This window comes from Alosa sapidissima, chromosome 1, assembly GCF_018492685.1.
Source record: "Alosa sapidissima isolate fAloSap1 chromosome 1, fAloSap1.pri, whole genome shotgun sequence".
NCBI classification, from domain to species: domain Eukaryota; kingdom Metazoa; phylum Chordata; class Actinopteri; order Clupeiformes; family Clupeidae; genus Alosa; species Alosa sapidissima.
In genome coordinates, this window is record NC_055957.1 from 55,309,893 (window position 1) to 55,333,174 (window position 23,282).

The 23,282-nt window shown below is 40.5% G+C and overlaps 1 protein-coding gene and 1 long non-coding RNA gene across 3 annotated transcripts in view; one reads left to right on the forward strand and one right to left on the reverse strand.

The window, feature by feature from the left end:
* The window catches only part of LOC121723945, a 19,122-nt gene extending 3,849 nt beyond the window's left edge, over nucleotides 1-15,273 (forward strand). Inside the window, exons 2-3 of the long non-coding RNA XR_006035099.1 lie at nucleotides 3,889-3,894; nucleotides 15,143-15,273. This is a non-coding gene — a long non-coding RNA (uncharacterized LOC121723945). The remainder of the gene's footprint in view (nucleotides 1-3,888; nucleotides 3,895-15,142) is intronic.
* ca8 (carbonic anhydrase VIII) overlaps nucleotides 8,446-23,282 on the reverse strand; it is a 108,781-nt gene continuing 93,944 nt past the window's right edge. Inside the window, exons 8-9 of one of the 2 annotated variants that reach the window (XM_042110101.1) lie at nucleotides 16,067-16,240; nucleotides 8,446-9,041 (exon numbers count right to left, since the gene is read on the reverse strand). In XM_042110101.1, coding sequence (XP_041966035.1) covers nucleotides 16,106-16,240 — 135 coding nt within the window. In that variant the 3' untranslated portion in view covers nucleotides 8,446-9,041; nucleotides 16,067-16,105. The remainder of the gene's footprint in view (nucleotides 9,042-16,066; nucleotides 16,241-23,282) is intronic. The other variant, XM_042110110.1, reaches the window with a different exon arrangement.

A 23,282-nucleotide genomic window follows, 5' to 3' on the forward strand; every position in this document is an offset into this window, starting at 1 on the left:
GCTGAAGAATGTACATGAGAAAAATGCACAAAAAATGAATAGTAACATTCACATCATACAAATGCCAAGGCATTTCACTGGCGTTATGGATGTGACAAAAAGTCAATTTTCCGTGGAATTGCCCACTTACAATTACATATTACATTACATGTTGTGTCATTGGTGTCTTGGAACATGTCTGCCATTACCCTACATACTGTAGTACATGTATCAACTGTGTTATTTATTACTCTTTTGATACAGTGGAATGAACCCATTCAAATAAAGTGTACCAGTTAAGTACTTGTACATATACATGTACATATTATATACATCCTGTCAATGATGTCATGCATCCTGTAATTGATGTGTTGAAATGTGTCTGCTGTTACACCACACAGTACATGTGAATTAGTAGACCTGTTCCAAGACATCGAAGACACAACATACATGTCATATGTGCATGTAAGTAATTAACTGGTACACTTAATAGGTTTATTCCACTGTATCAAAGAGTAACAAGGTTGTAGCAGCACAGCTGTTGCATGTACACTGAAGACAATGAGGCCTTGACTGGAGCTAAGAATGGTTTGTATATCAAATCTATCATGACCAGATTTACCCCATCCAGCAGGTCTCAGGTCAGCTCTTTGCCTCTGATGAAAATGTAGGCAAATTGGCAAAGTTTGGTAAAAGCACTCAGTATTACAATGTAACAACTATAGCCTATGTAGGTACCCACAAATACATAATGCAAGTACAATGATAGTACAGTACCTGATAGTACATGTTATTACACAGGTTGTACCACTGTACCTAATTAGGTACATGTAGGTACACTGTAACAGCGACACATTAAAATAAAGTGTTGCAGATGAATTTCCCCAGTAGTGGACAATAAAGACTTCTATTCTAGCCTACACGTCACATGTAGCCTACTAGAAGTGATGTTTCAGCTAGAAGTGATGGTTCATAAATTAACCCTCCAACTTTGCTGATGCACAGAACAGGTGTGCTGAGCTTGGCTCTTCAAAGTGTTGTAAGTAAGGTGGTGTAAGTAGCCTACAGTATAGGCAGGTGGTGAGACAGGTCAAGAAATATGGTGCAGTACTATACAGTTGATTTTCAGAAGGTGGTTTAGAGTAGTATAAATGAAATATAAATATGTGCACTGTATTACCTTATAAGAGCAGAATAAATATGGCTATGAATAACAATGTCAGTTGATATTATTTTAAATGTTGGTGACACTACATTAATAAGGAGAATAGCAATAATAAACAATAATGTGAATGCAATATCAATGGGCAATAAATGGAAATCAACAAATACTATAACATACAAACAATGACTCAGAACAGCCTAAGTGCATGGTGAACAAATATGTCTTTACACCCCTGTAGACAGGTGCATGCAAAAACACAGAAAGCAGACAAGGATTTTGTTTTTATAACACATGTAATAAGCAATGGACATTTGAAGATGTATTGTTTTGTTCTTCTAACATCAATAGTAGTTGTGCAGAGGTTGTAACATAATGATAAATACATGCTGCCTGTCACATTATGAATATATACCCTGTCTTGTCTTGCACATCAGAAGCAGCAGCACTATGCTATTACATCGTTCACCGTAGGGACTAATATGAGGGAGACTGAGCTGCCAATCTCTCTTAACAGGTCCTGCACCATATCTACAAATATCTGTTCTGCTCTGCACAAACATAAGCAGCGTGCAGAGCATGCATGTGATTTAGCGTGGCAGAGTGCTGATTGACAATAACATGGTTCCCTGCAGTGTTTGGTTGATTCCCATTGATGTTTGTGGGTTCTGTTTGACTGTACATTTTATGTGTGGCATCTCATTCCTCAGTTGTCTAACATGTTTTCTGACGGCCACTGATTGCATTAGCAGCTGAAAGACCAACTTGTAACAAGGTCCCAATTGTGGATACACCCATTAACAGTCCTTGCGACCAATGACATCCGGATCAACTACAAACTTTTGATTGATTTTCAACAATGAACAGTTAGTTCAGTGTAATATGTCCAGCTCTCTCCCCCATCTTAATAAATCAACATTATATGATATGACCCTATTTTTACATTATTACCTACATATGTTATAGCCTAACCCTTATCTATAGGTGACTGATGAGATTCATGTTAGCATATATTTATTGGCGACACAATTAATATTGGAGCTATTTCACTGTCGCAGACACAGACGTGCTTGGTAGCCTAGGCTACGTAGTCATAGGCCAACATGAGACTTAAGCCCTCGTGTCGTCATGACTTAGGTTAGCCTATGTTCTTACTGTTGTGATTATCTGTAGGACATATTGTCTGTGCAACACAATTGTAGGCTAGGCCTATATTTGATTTTCAGTAAGCTTATATATCAATGATAAGGCTTCTTTACTTTTTTGGTGTAATTATTTAGTTTTTTTTTTTATCTATGTAGGCTATTTTTTTAATGTTACATTATTATTTTGTTAATACATGGAATAAATCACCACAAACACACGCGACTGTAGCCTATTGGCTTCTTCTGTAGCCTACCCGCCTTGCGCAGCGTGGCTAACAACGCCCATAAAACAAGTGTAACCGTCGGCTCCTCGAGGCTTATTACTTAAACGAAGTTACAGCAGCTATTAGGCCCGAGGTGCAGTGAAATGGCGTCATCTGGTGGTCATACAATTCACCCGCTATTAGACCCGAAGTGCAGGAGAAGTGGATATTCAACCACGCCATCCTTCAGGTCGCAGCGACACGTAGGTGTACTTTATGTGCTGTGTCATGCTGCCATCTAGTGGTTGTGGAATATTTAACACCCATTATAGTTCTGGGAATAGATGTGCCCTCGAATAAATGTTATACTTTGTTACAAATTATTTGGGTAATCCATCTGATAAATTGTGTTTTTCTTTTTATACTTCGTACCTTTATAAATTAAAGTGTATCATTAAGGTACCTTTTTCAATGTCATTACTCTGACATTCGACATTAGTCGACCATAAATTTGGGCAATGGGCACATTGTTAGGGGTTGACACTTTGCATAAGATTTCTCCACATTACTTGATCCAAATTCTGTGATTTTTGTTGTATAAATGTTGTACAATTATGTAGTTTCGTATCAAAGTGGAATGGTGGTTTTCATAAGTCAGCGGGGTTAGTTTGAGCACATAATTGACGTTTTGTTTACATGTGTTCAATGTAAGTCAATGGGAGCCGGAAATCCATAAATAGCGGCGTCCAAAGAATCTTTTGCCGGATAGCATGACGGCGGTGTGTAACGTTGGTAAATCTTCCATTGCACAGAATGATTTTGTAGCACGTGCAATAAATGACAGTCGAAAGATACAAACAGTGCTGCTATCAATTTGCTTGGTATAACCGCATTTATAGTTTTCTACAAATGCAATCAATCAAATGCCTCCATCACTCAACTAACGCTAACGGTAACATTACCTAGGTCCTTATTGATATTACAAGATTAACGTACCTGCAGTAAAAACCAAGCATGTCCGATAAACATCCTCAGATTTATTTCGGCTTCAAGAAGAAATGGGAATTACACTTCATGTGAACATCGTCCTATCCTTATTAGATGTCCGCTGCGGTAAATTACAGTCCTTGTAGGAAGCGTCCATTGTTTTTTCCAACCCACTTTTAACTTCCAACAAAATTACGTCTCACTGCAACGATGCGCCATCTAGTGGACAAACGACTACTTATCGCCAATACTGAAAATGCAGCCATGATGATGATGATGAATATTTATTTTGGCTTTCTTTTAATCCTACTGAATTTGTAATTATGTATCGGCCGTTCTAATACCGATAGTATGTGGGTGCCTGTGTGTGTGCATGTGTATATGTGTGCACCGCCATTTACAGGCCAATGAGTGTACAGTCACTAAATGTACACATAACCTAATTTTTTTAGACCCCCCCATGGATGAAATTCTACGAAACTTGGCATACCCCCAGAGAATGCCAGGTCAATCATACACATAAAATTTGGTGCAGTTCTGAACATCTTAACTGAAGATAGGGGCAATTAAAGCAGAATAATATTGCATTTTCATTTTTTACCGGGGGGTGGGGGTGCAAATCACAAATGAGTGATTATGAGCCAGGTTGATGTGGGCCCTTGAGACCAACATACCATAAAAGATTCTTCATCCTCAGTGCCACGGTTCAGGTAGTTATTTAGGAAAAACTGTTTTTTTTTTTTTGCGGTTCGGGGGGCCCAGCCCGGGGGGTGGGGCTGGTGGTGGTCCCCGGGGACGAAATGAAATTTTTCCGTAAAAGTCTAGTGGGGCTACATACTCACCAAATTTCATGTACCCCGGTGGTTCGGTGTCCCGGGTATCAATGACCAAAAATTCAGGGAGTAGATGACGGGAAAAATTCTTGAATTATGTGCATGTGTGCGTGTACAAATTTATGTTTATGTGTGTGGGTGTGTGTGTGTGTGTGTATGTGCGTGCTTGTGTGTTTGCCTGCGTATGTGTGTTTGTGCATGTGCATGCATGCGTACATATGTCTACTGTGTGAGTATGTGTCATACGTATGATTACTGTAAATGTATGTGTGTGCGTGTGTATCTGTTTATGCACATGTGTGCACATGGAATGGGTTAACATGACTCCTGGAGGCAAACATACAGAAAGAATTGGTCATCCTAGGCCCTACAGTTCTCAAGATATTCACAGAGAACTGTGTCTGCCCTACCCTCCTTTCGGGGGGTCCAGTCCAGCGGGGGGGCTACAGATCAAAACGAAGAATGACGGTTCCATGCTATCCATGTGGGGGTACATGCCCACCAAGTTTTGTGTACCCCGGTCTTTCAGTGTCCCCGGAATCCTTGTTGGTGTACGTCACTAAATGTACACATAAATTATTTTATTGTAAGGCCCACCATGAACGAAAGTACACAAAACTTGGCATGCATTCGGAGGGTGTCATAATGATCCTACACTTTTAATTTCGTGCAGTTTTGACCTTGTCAGCCAGAGATATTGTGATGAAAACACCTAATTTTTTGCTTTTTAATTTTTAACTAGGTGGCGCTATACATGAAATAAGTGGTAATGGGATGGGTTGACATGCCCCCTTAAGACCGACATACATAAAAAAGGTGGACCTCCTAGGCCCTACGGTTATCGAGATATTCACAGAAAACTGTCTCCGGCCACCTACAGGCCAGTTGGTGTATAGTAACATAAATTAATTTATTGTGTGGCCCCCCATGAACGGAATTCCACAAAACTTGGCGTGCATACAGAGGGTGTCATAATGATCCTACAATTCCAATTTCGTGCAGTTTTGACTATGTTAGGTCACAGATACCTTCAATTACAACACCTCATTTTTACTTTTTTGTGTTTAACTAGGTGGCGCTATACATGAAATGAGTGGTTATGGAATGGGTTGACATGGCCCCTTGAGATCAACATACAAAAAAAATGGTCCTCCTAAACCCTACAGTTTTCGAGATATTCACAGAAAACTGTGTCTGCCCTACCCTCCTTTCGGGGGGTCCAGTCCAGCGGGGGGGCTACAGATCAAAACGAAAAACGATGGTTCCATGCTATCCATGTGGGGTTACATGCCCACCAAGTTTCGTGTACCCCGGTCTTTCAGTGTCCCGGGAATCATTGACGGAAATTTGGGCATGCGAAAAAGAAAAAAAAAAAAAAAAAATCTGACTAAACCTATATGACCGCCGCTTCGCTGCGCGGCGGTCATAATAACAATAACATGGTAAGACTACATTAAGGAGAATATCAATAATAAACAATGTCAAATTAATCAACAGCCTATAATGAAAATAAAACAGTACTGCATACAAACCATAATGTATAAGAAGTGCTTAAAAGACCAAAAACTATTACAAGAATGAAGAGCACTGGGCAACTCATTCCACCAACATAGAACCACTGAGGAAAAGAGTCTTGAATTTGACCTAGCGTTTAAGACTGGTCGACACAACAGACGCTCATCAGAAGACCGCAGTGGGCGATTGGGGATGTATATCTTGATCATTGAATTAAAATAACAAGGAGCAGATCCAGTCAGTGTCCTATAGGCCAAAGTGAGAGATTTAAATTTAATTCTGGCTACTGTAGGGAGCCAATGGAGAGTAACTAGGAGAGGAGTTACGATGTGTCCTCTTTGGCTGATTGAAGACCAGTCATGTTGCAGCATTCTGAATGATATATCACACAAAAGAAATAAAAAAAAAACCTTCAATATTGATTTAGTATCAACCAATAATTATTCTGATATTAATATTCTTGTAACGTCTACATCTTTGTGTAGGCTACAGTTAAATACTAAGCAATAGTCTCTGACTTAGTTAAATGACCATGGTATGGTATAGTCTACGTGATACACAGGACTACACAGTAAACCCATTTAAAAAGCATCATCATCTCAGTATACCCATTTAAAATAGGAAAGGATACGTATTTAATAACATTTGGGGTTGCTCACAGTATACCCACCGCTACAGCTAACTAACTAGACTACACCACTGGTTAAATGGCGCATTGCAATTTACAATTTGTATGAGTTCAGGGGCATACAGCCTCAAGTATGAATGAGGTCACATTAACAGAAGGTTCAGAGCAGCGGCAGACCTTTCTTGGTGCCACGCAAGTTATTGAAAGTCATGTGTTTTCAGAACGTAGTGGTGCTGTGCCATGTCCCATGTATAAGGGGCTTCAGGTTGATCCAGTGACGGTGGCTGATGATGTCAGGGAGATGGCGTCGCCTCGGCGGCTTCAATTCCATAGAACACTGCAGAATGCAGCCACACTGTCCAGTTCTATACAGTCTATGGGTCAAACACTCTCTGGTCACAGCCAGTGCACAATCACGCACCAATCAGGGCTCAGCGCGCAATTTGCTCTGAAGTCCTTTCGATTTCGTCAGTTTCGTTCGTTTGATGAGACATTGTGTGGTGCTAGGCAGCTAGGTTGAAATCATTACAACGCAAAGCATTTTGCAGGATGATGCTCATGCTCACTTAATGCTACAATAATGACAGAACTGATGGAAGAAACGTCCGACACTGACTTGCCTGAACACCCGTGGCCTTATTTAGGCGAACTTTTTGAAATGGTTCTCTGCCTGCCGAAGAACAATAGTTACAAATATGATTTTTTTTTATTTGTAGATATCAAAACACACATGCAAATCAAGAAATATTTGTGGATCCCCCTCTGCGCATATACAAATATTATTGAGACAAATTTAGCTCCATACTGGAGAGGCCGCTCTGTTCCGCTCCAATTTCGCTCCGATGCCACTCACACCACGAGTCTGAGACATGCCCAAATCCACCCAGAATTCATGTCTTCCTAATAAAACCAAGACCGTTAAAGGTGCTCTACGCGATGCCACACATTTTTTAGGCTAAAACATTTTATGTCACTTACTGCAAACATCACCCAACCGCTAGCTTTCTGTGTCCTGAATACACTGTAAAAAACGCGATCTCTGTGGACAGCCCAGGCTCCAAGAACGGCAACAAAAACAACTTGGGCAAAACTAGCCCATGAAAACATAACAAACTGTTCTAGCAAATCACAGACAAGATGCGCGTTTAGGAGAGTTTCAATTGCATGGGAGCAGCACGGGAGGGAGGGGGAGGAAGTAGCGAGCTAGCTCTCTGTTTTGTTTGAAAGTCAACAGAAGGGACGTTGCCCAGCATCGCTTAGAGCACCTTTAGATTTCAAAGATTGGCCATTGTAAGTTCTTTGATGGGAATGGAGTTTGTTAAATATTGACTGTACACTGAAGGCCTATGTGTACAGTGGCGTAAGAAGACTAGAGTCAAACACCAGTGTATAAATAGCGTGAGACAGTTGTTACAAACCCCTTTTGTGTTGTCTGGTTTTGTTTGGCTTCATGAAGGCAAATTCACAGAAATGTTTCGGTTGTGGATTATTCTTAGGCTATGTGTCCTACTGCCCTTTTTTAACATTAGTTGTTTGCATCTGTTTATGCACTTCAGGGATACTTGACCTAATCCTTGTGAAATACAGTTTCATTTTCATTTAATTGCTGTGTCTCATGGAACAGTTGTTTAATATTCTTTAAAACCTCAACATATTTTGCATTTCCCCTTAGCCCCGTGTAGGAGCTTAGGCTATTTGCTCTCTCGTTTCATTTAAACTGCTGTGTAACTGGACTATTTCTTAACTGCATAAGAAAATATGAAAATGTTACACATAACTGTAAAGTATTAACAGAAAGTAGTACAGTAACTGTAACAGATGTTTTAGGGTGAAGTGTAAAGTTTCTTTAGACATATTGTGTTCATGGAAATTACTTGAAGTCTATCAAAAAAAGAAATATGACACATTAGTGACAAATAAGTGGCTTGTTTGTGTGAATATGCTATTCTTGATCTTTGCATTTTTTATTCTTGACAAATATATTACTGTCACCACTGAGGTATTATATCTAGATGTTTATTGCAACAATTTACATACACGCTCAAATATGTGTTAATAATCTTGTAGCTGAATAAAGGCATTTGTGCTGTTACATGAACATAGGACAAAAAGAAAAAAAAAACAATTATCCAACTATAACCAATATGGAGCTTTCTATGTTAGTTACATCATTTGAGCTCTCTTTATGTTTTGTATTGACATGGTAATGACATCCTGATTTTGTAAAACTTGCTTACATACTGTACTATATTATTTGCATTTTTGAAAACCCTAGTATCATACAGAAACTGTGTGAACTGTTTTTTCTGGTAATTGTCTAATGAAGGATTTGCTGTCTAATATCTTTGCTGTTCTTCTACTCAATGCTTGTCCTATATATATTCTTATTTCAAATGCACTCTTCATATTATTTGTGATGGATGTTCACCTACAGACTGTAATGTCACCAAGCAACTTAGTTCCTAAGCAAAGTAGTAAGATCCAGCTGTTCAGTCATGACACTGGTCACTAGGCAGGTCCTCTGGAAGCTCTTGCAGTGGATCTCCAATTCAGATTTGATGGCCCTGACCCTCTCACCTTGCTTCTCCTCTAAAGAAAGCGGAAAAATACATTACTTTTCAGAAAAATAACAGTGAAAGAACAAGAGGTTAAAGGAGAATTCCGGTGTGATATTGACCTAAAGTGTGTTGAAACATGATGAACGTATGTCTCATAGCCCATGAAGATACTCATAGCCCATGAAGATACTGTCTGCATAAATCGTCTTGTAAGTAAACTACCAGTGCTTTTTCAAAGTTCTCAATGTCTCGTTTTAAATGTCAAGACCCTCGGAAGTCTACCAAAGAAGTGTGGAGATACATTGAGCCTCGTAAATGGTGTAAAACAGTGATTTATTTGCATGGCTAGCCCGATGCCGAAGCACCACTATTGAAAAAGCTGTTGGTAGCATCGGCTAACTAGCGCCAGATTTTGGAGTGCAGGGGACAAGCCGAGATGGGCTATGAGACATACGTTCACACTCGGTATCATGTTTCAACACACTTTAGGTCAATATCACACCGGAATTCTCCTTTAATTTATGATGGTGCAGGACTCACACTTGAATTTACATTGAATATTCTTTGTTAATCATATACTGAAGTAATTATTTGCCATATTGGTCTGAAGTCCCTTTCTCAAACAAAGAAAACTGCCAAACGGAATGGTGCCTTTGACTTTTGCTGCAGTTTGAAAGCACTCTGGTCATGTCAATAGCATCTAGACAGGTCACATGACATTTCAGAATTCCTTTATGAGAAAACAATAACTGCCTTTTCCAGACACTAAGGTATTTCTCCCCTGAAAGTCTGGACAAAAGATTCTTTGTGCACACTGACAAAACCCAATTGATCAGAAAATGCTTGGTGAATCAAAAGGAAAAACTACATTGGTAAAACATTGGTTAAAAACCATGCCAGAATGACTCAAGGGAACCCTCGCTGCTCCCTGAGCGCCACTGTTGTTGCAGGCAGCTCCCTGCGCCGGGATTAGTGTGTGCTTTACCTCACTGTGTGCTGAGTGTGTTTCACTAATTCACAGATTCGGATAAATGCAGAGACCAAATTTTCCTCATGGGATCAAAAGAGTATATATACTTATACTTATACAATGGAACAAGCAATGTGAACATCCCTTTATATAACACAACCCCTTTCTCATACAATAATGCTACAATTTACAGACAGGTAAGCTCATTTTGTATGAATTTTGTAGAAATGTATCTAACATATATTCAGTGATTCAGTGCAAGCATTCAATGATAATGGGACTCAATGTCTCCATGACCTAAATCATGAACAGTCAATGAACAGTTTCCTATTTCAAACTGAGTAATATGCAAAGAGTTTCAGGTGCTCCTTTGGGTGAACAAAAATAGCTTAGAATGGGGTTATTCCATTATTCCAGTTCTGCCATTACTCCATTGTTTTAGGTATATAGAACCAATGGCCTAATTTCACCAAGTAAAGAACCTGGCAAGACAAACCCTGCCCAATGCTGTCCTCTATTAGGGACATGCCATGGAGTAAGACACATTAGTGACTATTTTATCCAGAATTTGTTCCTTGTCACATTGGTCTTGACTGGGGGAATCTCTGACTCTTGTAAGTTGCAATAAACAAAAGAATATCTAAGAGAAGTCCAGTAAAGTTCCAAAAATAGATGGAAAAAAGAAATCTGACAGATCCTTTATCTGGTCAATACATTATATAAAGCAGACTGGATATTGTAACTAAAGAGCAAAAAAGAAGCAGTATATGCAACAGATAGGTGCGCAATGCCAAAAAGCTGTGTGCTCCCAGTCAGCCACACCTCCTCAAGGTCACCTTCCTATTTAGTGGCCTTTTGACCTGTAGAGGGCACAAATTTTCAGAGATAGATAAATAGGGAAAAGATTAAAATAAACTATAATAATAGACTTTCCGAGGAACTGCAAAGTGTGCTTGCTCAGGTGCATTTCACCAACGGGCGCAGACAGTGAAATATTGTGCATTGAACTCGACTAGATCCAAGGATTTCAATGGTACCTCATTTTTCAACAACGTGCATAAGGGTCAAAGATTACGTGCATTAACACGCATCCCAAATGGCAAAACACATTTAGTAACTTTGGTGATGCATGGTCTGAAGATCATGTACGTCAAGTTTCGTGAAGATCGGACAAAATTTGTGACCTGTGTAAATTTAGTTTCACTTTCGCTAAAATCAAAAATATGGCCAGGTCCATTCTGGCATATGGGTCAATGGTTACGTGCAATAATGCAATGTCCAAAACGTCAAAACTCTTTGGCTGATTGCAGGGCCCCATAGGGGTCAAAGGGCATGAGCATCCCGACATTGCAATCTCTAGTTCATGTACCAAGTTTGGTTTCAATACATGAAAAGTGTTACTGAGATATGACTAGGGATAGGCACCGAAACACGGTTCTAATATGGCACTGGCGCCGACGCAAACGGTAGTAACGACAAGGAATAACGTTGATTTCGGTGCCTCATTTACATGCCACTTAAATCTCTGCCATTTTTTTAAATACGAGGCATCGCTAGCCTGACGAGCAAGACCCACATCAAGATGTAGGGTCTGGGGACTCACCATTCGCAGTGCTCAGTCCGAGGGGCGGGATAAACAGTTGTTTTTCAAATATGATAGCGCTACAACTCATCCCATGCGTTTTCCCACCAGCGGAGCTAGTTTTTCAAACTTTTGCCAACTTAAACAAAGCTTAACTCGTGTCACGATGTTCGCCAGCAGCAGCATCCATCTTCTTTGTTTTCAATTAGCAGGGATTTCACGCCGAACTGTCACAACTCTGCTATCATTATGTTATGCCCGCCTACCGACTCTATACACGATGTGATTGACCTGGTCAAAGTTTAATTTTTCCAGCTCGCAGGCCAACAGAGAGTTGCTAGACTAAGGCATCGCTGCTCGTCATGCACCATCTCTGATAGCACCACATCCAGATACAGTTACATTAAATTACATTACATTTAGCAGACACTTGACCAAAGTGGAATTGAACCGGCAACTTTCAGGCTACTGCAGGCTAGCCCAGCTCCTTAAAGGAAAATTCCGGTATTTAGCACTTTGAGTCCCTTTTCTGGTTTGTTTTGGATGAACTAGAGTGGTGGACACCGAAATTTTGACGATTGGTCCTGTCTCGACCTTTCTGACTCGTTTTGAATCGCCTTTGACTAGTCAGAGTGGCTGCCAGCAGGCATACTGTAGGCTACTCAAACATGTCCTAAAACAACCCTTAATGTTTGTTTTCAAAACTGTGCAATTCACAGAGTGGTTAGTGGTGTTCGTTGATGTTCCAAAACAAGTAGCGTAGCGAAATACAGTTTCTGTCGTGTTTTATTTGGCACATACAAGACATTGTGCGTTTTCATGAGTTTTCGATCGTCATATATTTAATTTCCATTCATCACAGAGTTCCCAAAATCACATATAAGGTGTGTTAGAGTGTCTAGTTTCGTAATTTAAAAAAAAAGCTAAAAACGTAATATTACGTTTTTGGCACTCAACGCACGGGAAGGAAAAGGCACTCAATGAGTTAAAGTTCAAAAATAGTTGAAGTTCAAATAATGGCCATAATAATCTATGATATGACCTAATAGACTGAGGAAATAAATTCAAAAGTGCTTCGGGAAGAAGTTTTTTTTTTTCACATACAAGGCATTTCAGGCCATAGATATAACCTAGGGGAGACAATGAAAATAAATTAACACTCCCCTCAATGTCAACACTATTTCTTTGCATTGATGTGCGACTTTAGAATTGACGAACTCCGGTGATATGCAAATTCCTTGCTGCAGACATGGCTAATAATGTTAACAATGTTAGCAATGTTGGATGTGCTAACCATTTTACTTAGTTAACTTAGCTAATGTTTGTTAGCATTTATTTAGTAATGCTTAATATGTTAACCATATTATTTAAGTTGCTTAGCTAATATTTGCTAGCAATTATGCTACGAATGCTAACAATGTTATCTATGCTAACCATGTCATGTAGCTATGTTGTTAGGCTGTTGCTAGAGTACTTGAGGTGGTTGCTAGGCTGTTGCTAGGGTAGTTATGGTGGTTGCTATGTTGGCTGCTAGGTTGTTATCGTGGAAGTGGTTGCTAGGCTGCTGCTAGGGCATTTGACATAGTTGCTAGTCTGTTGCTAGTGTACTTGAGGTGGTTGCTAGGCTGTTGCTAGGTAGGTGGTGGTTTAATAAAGTTGGCTAGAGGCATAGTGTATGATAACTGACAATTGGAATGGCTTAATTAGCTGAGTAGTTTAAATGGTTAAATTATTTAAAAGTGAATCATTGTAGTGAGGACTATTATTCTGAAACAATTATGGGCAGTGGAATAGGATCTGTCTTAAGAGAATGAGATTGTATACGTAATGGTGCATCGTCATAGAAAGAAATTTCTCTGCATCACGCCCCGTTTTAGGGGAAAACAAGTCAGCCTGACAGAGCAACCTCTGTAACCTGTCTCCAACCCACTTCTCTGTTGTCGCCTCCCGTCTACTTCCACTCAGCACATTCTCCTCTCTGGAGGTTAATGATGCCACCAATCTCACCCATAGTTAAATGATACTCTTCGATCCCTGCACACCAAGCTCAAAGTCACTGAGAGAAAATGGCACCAATCCAAACTAGCCGATTTCTTTACAAGCTACCAGACACTCCTACCGTCCTTTTCAGCTAGCATTACCGCTGCAAAGAAGTCTTTTTACAATGACAAATTAGCAGTGTCACAGACACCTGGAAACTTTTCTCGATCTTCAAATCACTACTCACCCCTCCTCCTCCTACTACTACCACCCTTACTGCTGATACCTTTGCCTCATTTTTCACAGACAAAGTGGCGGCAATCAGCAGCCAATTAATTCTCTGGCCATTTCAGTCTCGGCCTGTCTCCTCTGCTGGGCACCACCAACACTTTGACATATAGCAGTCCTACTACATGTATCTCTTTGTCTCCCCAGGGCATGAATCAGATACTGCACCTTTGACGGTTGCTGGCACTTAATTTCCCCAATTTGCTCTTCAAGACACGTAGCCGTCCTACTACATGCTTGTTGGACCCTATACCAACAAACTTACTTCAATCCATTAGCATTTCCCACAGCATTCAAAGCAGCTCGGGTAACACTGCTACTTAAGAAACCTTCTCTTAACCCTGCTCAGGTTGAGAACTATCCTCCTGTCTCACTTCTACCCTTCCTATCCAAATCTATTGAACAGATAGGTCTCCAAACGGGTCTCAGAATTCCTCTCACAGAACAACCTTCTTAATACAAATCAATCTGGTTTCAAGAGTGGCCACTCAACCGAAACAGCTGTGTTGTATGTGACAGAAGCCATAAAAGAAGCCAGGACGACCACACGGTCATCAGTCCTCATTCTGTTAAACTTATCGGCTGGTTAACCACTGCACCTCAGCTCTCTCCTGGTTTGAATCCTACCTCACAGGGCTCTCATTTAATGTATCCTGGCTTGGACAGTTGTCCGCACCTCACTATCTCACCACAGGGGTGTCCCAGGGGGCCCCTTCTCTTTGCTATTTACAGCACCCCTCTGAGTCTGATTATCTGTTTGCACGGCTTCTCATATCACTGCTATGCAGACGCCACACAGCTCTATCTGTCATTTTCATTTGATGACCCCTTGGTCTCTGCAGGGATCTCTGATTGCCTCTCAGCCATTTTTACATGGATGAAGGTACACCACCTCCAGCTGAACCTCTCAAAAACTGAACCTGTCTGTTGCACCTACCAGGGTAGCGAGAAATTTCACGTCAATGACCAATTAACCTTCTCCAATCATATTACCTTGTGTGCCTGGTTGTGCCGTTTTACACTTTGCAACATACAAAAAATCAGGCCTTACCTGACTCAATATGCTACCCAACTGCTGGTGCAGGCCATAGTCATCTCACGGCTCGATTACTGTAATGCCCTCCTGATTTGATCTTCAACCAACCCAAAAGGGCATGTTACCCCGTTGCTCACCGAGCTACACTGGCTACCTATATATCACTAATGCTTGCCTAAAAAGTAGTCTCCGGTTACTTGAATGCCCTTATACAGGCATATTTTACCTCCTGATTGTTGCACTTCTTTGATGAACGACGTCTGGCTCTGCCACCAGTATGCTAAGGGCAATCCAAACTTTTCTCATCCGTTGTTCCCAGTTGGTGGAACGCACTACCAGTTCCTATTAGAGCAGGGACGTCCCTCTCTATGTCAAAAAAACGCCTGAAGACCCAGCTCTTCAGAGAGTACCTCCTCTTCTAGCACAACCAACAACTTGACATGCTAATTCTAGCACTTACCATCTGACTAGAACTGACACTTGACTCATATGGAAGAAGTAGTACTTATCTTGCTGCAACTGACATATTTCACTATCTCAAGACATGCCAATGGTGGAACGACTTACCAAGCGCTACCAGAGCATGGGCTACCCTCTCTATCTTCAAGAAGCTCTTGAAGACCTTTTGAGAGTACCTCTTCTCCTAACACTTCCAACAATCCATGCACTTACCATACACCTCGATCTACCTCAGCTCCTTCTCTAATATTTATTGTTACTTATAAGGTCGCCTCTGCATAAGAATATTGATTGTTACCTTAGGTCTCTCCAGCATTATTCCTTGTTTTGTAAGTAGCTTTGGATAAAATGTGAAGGCCTATGACAATAAAAGTAAAGGTTCAAAGAAAACGGCATTTCACAGGCTGAATCACAACCACACTCTTTGGAAGATTGCTACATTTCATTAAATTCTGTCCATAGTTGTCTCTAACTATAGGATAGTGTATACTCATGTCCTGCTATAAATCTTGGTAATCTGTTTGGTTATTGTTTTCAAACATATTCTTGTGAGGTATTAATAATAAATAATAAATTAATAAATTTCCTTCCATTCAAGGTTGGATTTTCCCTTTTTCTTGTCATTGTGAAACTAAGATCATTTATAATGGGTACTCACTCTACAGTATAGTTTTGTATATTGCAAAAAGTTTATGGCCACTGAACAGATCTGACAGTAATTTTAAAACAAACTGTACTTGCCACAAGTGAATGCCACTTTGGAACCCAAAGACAGAAGTTCTACTGGAAAGCAGCCCGCACTATCCTGTCACTGAGGGGTTGAGTGGGCCTAAAGTTGTCTCCCAACATCCCATCATTCCCCTCTGGTAACTCTGCTCCTTTGACATGAGACCTAAGTCTTCGGAATTCTTCTATCTGCAGAAAAGAAAACAGATAGATAGGCTCATGGTCATATTTATAATAATTGTTGTATAGATGGTAGATTTTTACCATCATCGGACATGCATCAAACTCCATTAGATTAACACTTGTTTTATTTGTTATTGTTGGTTATGGGATTTGGCAGACACTTTTGTCCAATGCAACATACAAATAACAACAATACAATAGTTAAATTTAACAGTAAACTATTTCAAAAGTTGGCTCCATCCGCCTGTAACTTTTTTAATTCATTTTCTCAATGAGATCACAGTCTATAAACCCTATTCGTATTAGCAATTGGTCAGCCACCAGGATGGTGGACAAATCAGCCATTGGTTATGACATTGTGGCAGAGGTGGAAGTAAGCAAATCACAAGCAAGTCTCAAGTCTTAACCTTGAAGTCTCAAGTAAGGATGGATAGATAGATAGATAGATAGATACCCAAGGGGAAATTCAAGAAACTAAGTCATTTTTGTCAAGTCATAGCTTTAGTAAAGCAAATCACAAGTCAAGTCATACAAATTCATGATGATTTACTCACATTTTCATTTTGAAATATACTACGGCCTAGTTATGAATGCGTTGTATTCAAGCCACATACATCTGACGGTTGTATGTGATGTTTCAGATGTTTTACAACGGTTTATAAAATAACACAAAATGTATATGAACTAAATGTACCACAGAGCGGTACAAAATATGACCGCCGCCCAGTCCAGCACATTTTTTCCACAAAAATAAATCACGCTGAAAGGCCTATATGATTCTAACTGTCTCACTAAATTGCATTATCCACACTCAATTGTCACTGGTATCTGCTAGACAACAAGTACCAAAACATGATTAGTTCATAGATTTCACATGTAAAATAAATTTTATACAACCCCACCCCCATCTTGCCTGTTCATAATTCTGAGAAATTCTTGAATTGTGTGCATGTGTGCGTGTACAAGTTTATGTTTATGTGTGTGGGTGTGTGTGTGTATGTGCGTGCTTGTGTGTTTGCCTGCGTATGTGTGTTTGTGCATGTGCATGCATGCGTACGTACATATGTCTACTGTGTGAGTATGTGTCATATGTATGATTACTGTAAATGTATGTGTGTGCGTGTGTATCTGTTTATGCACATGTGTGCACATGGAATGGGTTAACATGACCCCTGGAGGCAAACATACGGAAAAAATTGGTCATCCTAGGCCCTACGGTTCTCAAGATATTTACAGAAAACTGTGTCTGCCCTACCCTCCTTTCGGGGGGTCCAATACAGCGGGGGGGCTACAGATCAAAACGAAAACCGATGGTTCCATGCTATCCATGTGGGGTTACATGCCCACCAAGTTTCGTGTACCCCGGTCTTTCAGTCCCGGGAATCCTTGTTGGTGTACGGTCACTAAATGTACACATAAATTATTTTATTGTAAGGCCCCCCACAGGGATTAAAGTGAAAAAAAATCGTTTGACTGAACTTTTTTCAGGCCATAAGTCATACATATCTACCTATAGAGATAGCAACCCTTTTGCGGTCGCGACCTATTGCTTTTTAATGTACAAAAAGATGCAAACAGCAAAGTAAAGGGAGTATTCGCCTTATTCACACGGCGGCCATTGTTTAAACCAAAACGAGGCTACAGGGTACACTTACTATAAAATTAATGCCACCTACAGGTGAATGCATAGAACATAACAATCCTATGGTTTGTGTACCCTGTAGCCTCGTTTTAACCGCCAATGGCCACCATGTGAATAAGGCGAATTGAGAGTGTTCTTGATTGAGATTTGAGTTTTCCTGATGAACAAAAATATATTTTAGTACCATCCCTGACCATTGCTGATTAGCCATTGCTGTTCTTTTCTACTGCAGCAATATTGTAGAAAGGCTTTAACACACTCTTATTTAATTACTTCAGGCCAAAAGTGTTTAAAGGGGAGATTTTTTTCTTGTTAATATGCAATTCTACACCAAGTAAAATCTATAAAATCAAGTTTGTAAGACTTCCCATTTCCTCATCAAAGTAACGAATCAGAACATTCTAGATATTGTTCATATTTCCATTTGTTGCCTCATCCGCATTTAATGAAAACATGGTAATTTTGAGTTTTACAGACAACTCAGTTTTCCAATGAGCAGCAATACTGTGTGTGCTCATGCAGGAGGTCTGCGCATTTGATAACGACAATCTGGAGATGGTGCTTTTGTCTTCAGCAACAGATTGTATAAGGTTGACAAAAGGGTTGCGATATGGTGAGGGACAGGTCGTGTTGCGCTATGAAAGAACATGCGTAGCCTACTTTCTAACGTAAAAACGGTCAGCCATCGATAAACGTAGCCTACCTCTGTCGTGGTGGCTAGTTGCACCAGGTAGGGAAGATGTCCTGAAGTGCACGAACGTTAACCTTTTGGCGGTCTTCTGATTGGTGGCGTGCTAAAACGTTTTCCTATTGCATCCATAAACAATTTTCTTGCAGCGAACTGCGCAAAAGCAAACCCCTGGCGCTTTAATTTCTTTACACCATGGCTTGTTAGTTCTCCCCCGTTTCCAACAGCTGCCCATCTCCATTTATTTTTTTAACTTTTGACACCTGCCTTCCTTTAGCAACAACGCATCCATGACAGCTAGTGGCCTTGCCAAATAGACGCACACAAATCATGACGCTAATATGCGAGGTTCTGGTAGGCCTACTGGTTATGGTTTTGTGCTATAAATGAATAATATTTTATAGAAAAGTTTTAAGTTGACTATTTTAATTGTATGGTTATTTTTTGTCAACATACACTCACAACCTACTGTCGTTAAAAGTGAGGCCTAAGCAAAATAGGCTACAAGGCTGTCTGTGCGTCACAAACAGACTGACCCCCTTACTCAACAGTTCGCGATGATGACAGTGATATAATTTTTTTTATGCTAACACGCTCAGTCAAAACCTTCCGTCGCAAATTGTGAAAAACATTGTTGTACATGTCATAACAGACGGGATAATAAATTGCATAGGTTTATATTGCATCGCTTTACACATAATGTTAGTTGCATTGATTAAAAACTGTAACAATAATAGTAGCCTACATCGGGTGGCATAGAAGGCTATCTGTTCAAGTCATAGGTGACACCCAAAATGAATGACCTCCCCTGACAAGAGTTCGCGATAGTAAGAAATTGTTAAACGGATTGGCCAACCTCATCAGCTGTCTCTAATGTGTCACTATAATCCAACTTTTAGACCGTTATAGTCCTCCATATGTGTTCTTTGGAAAAGCAAAGGTGATAGCCCCCCCCCCCCCCCCCCCTCCTATTTTTTTTCTCATCGGATCTGCATCGATCTCAAATATGACATTTCTAAAATCAAATTGACGGAAATCCGTCCTATGACGGAGAACTTTAATCCTTGCCGCCATGAATGAAAGTTCACAAAACTTGGCATGCATTCGGAGGGTGTCATAATGATCCTACACTTTTAATTTCGTGCAGTTTTTACCATGTCAGCCAGATATATTGTGGTGAAAACACCTAATTTTTTGCTTTTTAATTTTAAACTAGGTGGCGCTATACATTAAATAAGTGGTAATGGGATGGGTTGACATGCCCCCTTAAGAACAACATACAAAAAAAAGGTGGACCTCCTAGGCCCTATGGTTCTTGAGATATTCACAGAAAACTGTCTCCGGCCACCTACAGGCCAGTTGGTGTATAGTAACATAAATTCATTTATTGTGTGGCCCCCCATGAACGGAATTCGACGAAACTTGGTGTGCATTCAGAGGGTGTCATAATGATCCTACACTTCCAATTTCGTGCAGTTTTGACTATGTTAGGTCACAGATACCTGCGATTACAACACCTCATTTTTACTTTTTTGTGTTTAACTAGGTGGCGCTATACATGAAATGAGTGGTTATGGAATGGGTTGACATGGCCCCTTGAGATCAACATACAAAAAAAAAACGGTCCTCCTAAACCTTACGGTTCTCGAGATATTCACAGAAAACTGTGTCTGCCCTACCCTCCTTTCGGGGGGTGCAGTTCAGCGGGGGGGCTACAGATCAAAACGAAAAACGATGGTTCCATGCTATCCATATGGGGTTACATTCCCACCAAGTTTTGTCTACCCCGGTCTTTCAGTGTCCCGGGAATCCTTGACGGAAATTTGGACATGCGAAAAAGGGGAAAAAAAAAAAATCTGACTAAACCTATATGAAAATAAATAATAATAAAAATAAATGTATTTGAAGTAGACCTAGGTCTATTATAAAATAGCCTATTATTGTTTCAATATGTCTCAATGCCTGAATTTGCATAAAGACATAAAAGCATAATACATAAAAGCATAATAGAAAAGCATGTTTGGCGAGGTCTCTGGCCATGGTCCTGAAGGGCTTCGCGGAATCGTGCTGAAGTCGACTGCGCAGGCAGGAGTCGGGCAGGATTCCGCCATACACCCGAAAAATTGCGTTTGAAGATGAAAGACTCTATGGCCAAAAACACGCTGAGCAAATTCAATGGGAGTGCACAAGGTGCTCTTTCCTCAGATCAGAGATTCGATCTTATATGAGTGATAGGCGTCGGAGGACCACAGGCCGAGAGTTTTGAGGGCTTGATCGAACAGACCGTTATTTGCCGCAGTGGTGGCTGCACCAATCAGGGGGTCAGGATTTGAAGGGTTAGCTTCAGCCACTTAGCATGGCATTTGGCCGCCGACATTTTTGAAAACATGGCTGTTACGTAGTGGACAGTCAGGGAAACTACACACTGATATGAGAAGGCCGTGGAAGCGTCAGCTGATTAGTGGGCGTGGACGCACCAAGGTTTGAAAATGGGAAACAGGTGACTGATTGAAGGACGCGCGTTTCCCATGATGTGAGTTTCCGTGTCTGCAACGCAGCGTGCCCATGACCTCTCAGACCTTTTAGGATTTTCGTTTGGACATTCTCCTTTTGTGGACTACCGTCGTCGTAAGACAAAACTTTGACTTGAAGGACTTGGAGCTTGGGCTGGCCACTCGCTGGGAGTAAGGATTGGGTTATCCCTGTGCGTTCTTCGGCGGATGGTAAGCTACGCTCCAGGCCTTCTCATTAGTCACACCCACAGTTCATCCATACGGACCTAGTTTTCAACTTCACGTTCACACATACACTGCAGGGCAAGTTTAACGTTACAACCCAGGTCCCTAGACAACGTAGCAGGTAAGTGAGCTAGCTTTGCAACCCTTTTGTTTGTTTTTGGTTTGTCAGAGATAGCGTCTTGGCAGTTTTCGTGTCTTTGTCGGGGTGGACTTGGCGTGTTTAACAATGGCGTTACATGGTTGCAACTTCCAGCACCAGGTTTTACATGCTGATTGGTAGATGACAGCTCATGCACGAGTTTAGTGTTGGGCACGAGCGTCCTCGCGCGTCCATGTTGGTTTGCATTTCTGGAAGACTACAAATAAAACAACTAACTACTTGGATTAAGCTACTGATACTTGACTTAATGCCTACATGGTTTAGGCTGTATTACCGGACTTTGTGGTAAATAAAAGAAAAATGTTAATATTGTCATATTAGGCTATTATTTGCCATATATGCGGGGTGCCAATTTCCTTAAAGTAACTGACTATGACCATACACTTTGGCAGATGCATAGCAATGACTTATATCCAATTATTAGCCTACTCATTGCGTTGTGTATGAAGACTATTTTAAAACGCACAGGCTGTAGTTCTGTAGAACGCAACGTCTGGATCATGTAACCTATGTCCCCCAAGTAGGGTTGCAAAGGGGCGGAAAATTTCCGGTAAATTTCTGGAAACTTTCCGGAAACTTACCATGAGAAGTTAAGCTGGGGAATTTTGGAAATATTCCAAATTGGAAACTTTCATGGAATTAAAGGTAATAAGCAATATGTTTGTGTGTTCGGATTTTTGCTTAGCTTAGCATACAAAGCTAGCTAGCATGCTAGCGGGGATCCCATTCTCTGCCTATGGTTTACTAGTGTGCTAAACTAGCAACACTGAACTGCCCAAGATACACTACACCACTCAACAACAAAATCCGATTGGTTGGAAAAAATTTCCCCATGCATATGAACGCACCATAGGTTTCCTTTATGTCTAGCAGCCTATGCCGATTGCTGTGTGCATGTGATTGACATATGTGCAGGGTAGAAATTTGACTGAAATTGCATTAAATCAGGTTGTTTTAACTAATATTATGCTGCAAGATGGGGTTTTGTCCACTACATTTAAGTTCCCTGTTATAGACTAACATGCCATATTAAAAATTCCCAGTTTATTCCCATTAATTCCCGTTTATTCCTGTTAATTCCCATATATTCCCGTTAATTCCCATGGAAAGTTTCCAACTTTGAAAATTCCCGGAATTTTGCAACCCTACCCCCAAGTGATTTAAACAAATGTGAATGACTTATTTCGTTTGCTTTCTTGCAACATTGACCTGATTAGGCTCTGCATTTGATTTAAATGTTCAGGCTGCCAGTCGAGGCAAAAGCCAAATGTCCAACAACAGTTGCAGACTCCTGCAGTATGCCTGCTCGAATCACAATCAAGGGATGTGCGCTTCTTTTCGACTTTTCGTCTGCCTGCAAATGTAGCCTAGGCTTAACAAGCTGCAAATTCACACTGGGTGCAGCAAAAATCCCAGCTATCCACACGTTTCCTACATACCATGTCTACTTAAGTCATTTTTGTTGGATAGCTTATTGCGTAATAGGCCTACAACCTGTCCAAATATAGTATTTAGGGATCATTATTTGTGAAGCCTAAAGTAACAATATTGATTTGTATAGTTTATTATCACATATGAACATCACATTAAATAACCTAGGACTTCAGAGACAGGGCAAACTTTACCACCATTAGCAAAATGTTATCCCAACCAATTAAATGAATTTGCGCTTATAACGAAGTGAAGCGCGTTCCCGAACAACTTCTTTTCCTCTGAGGGAATGTCCAATCTTCATCAACGACATACCGTTGTACTTTACGTTGTCTCCATCTGTAACGTGGAATCTAATAGGCTAATTCTAGCTGGTGCCGGAAACGAAC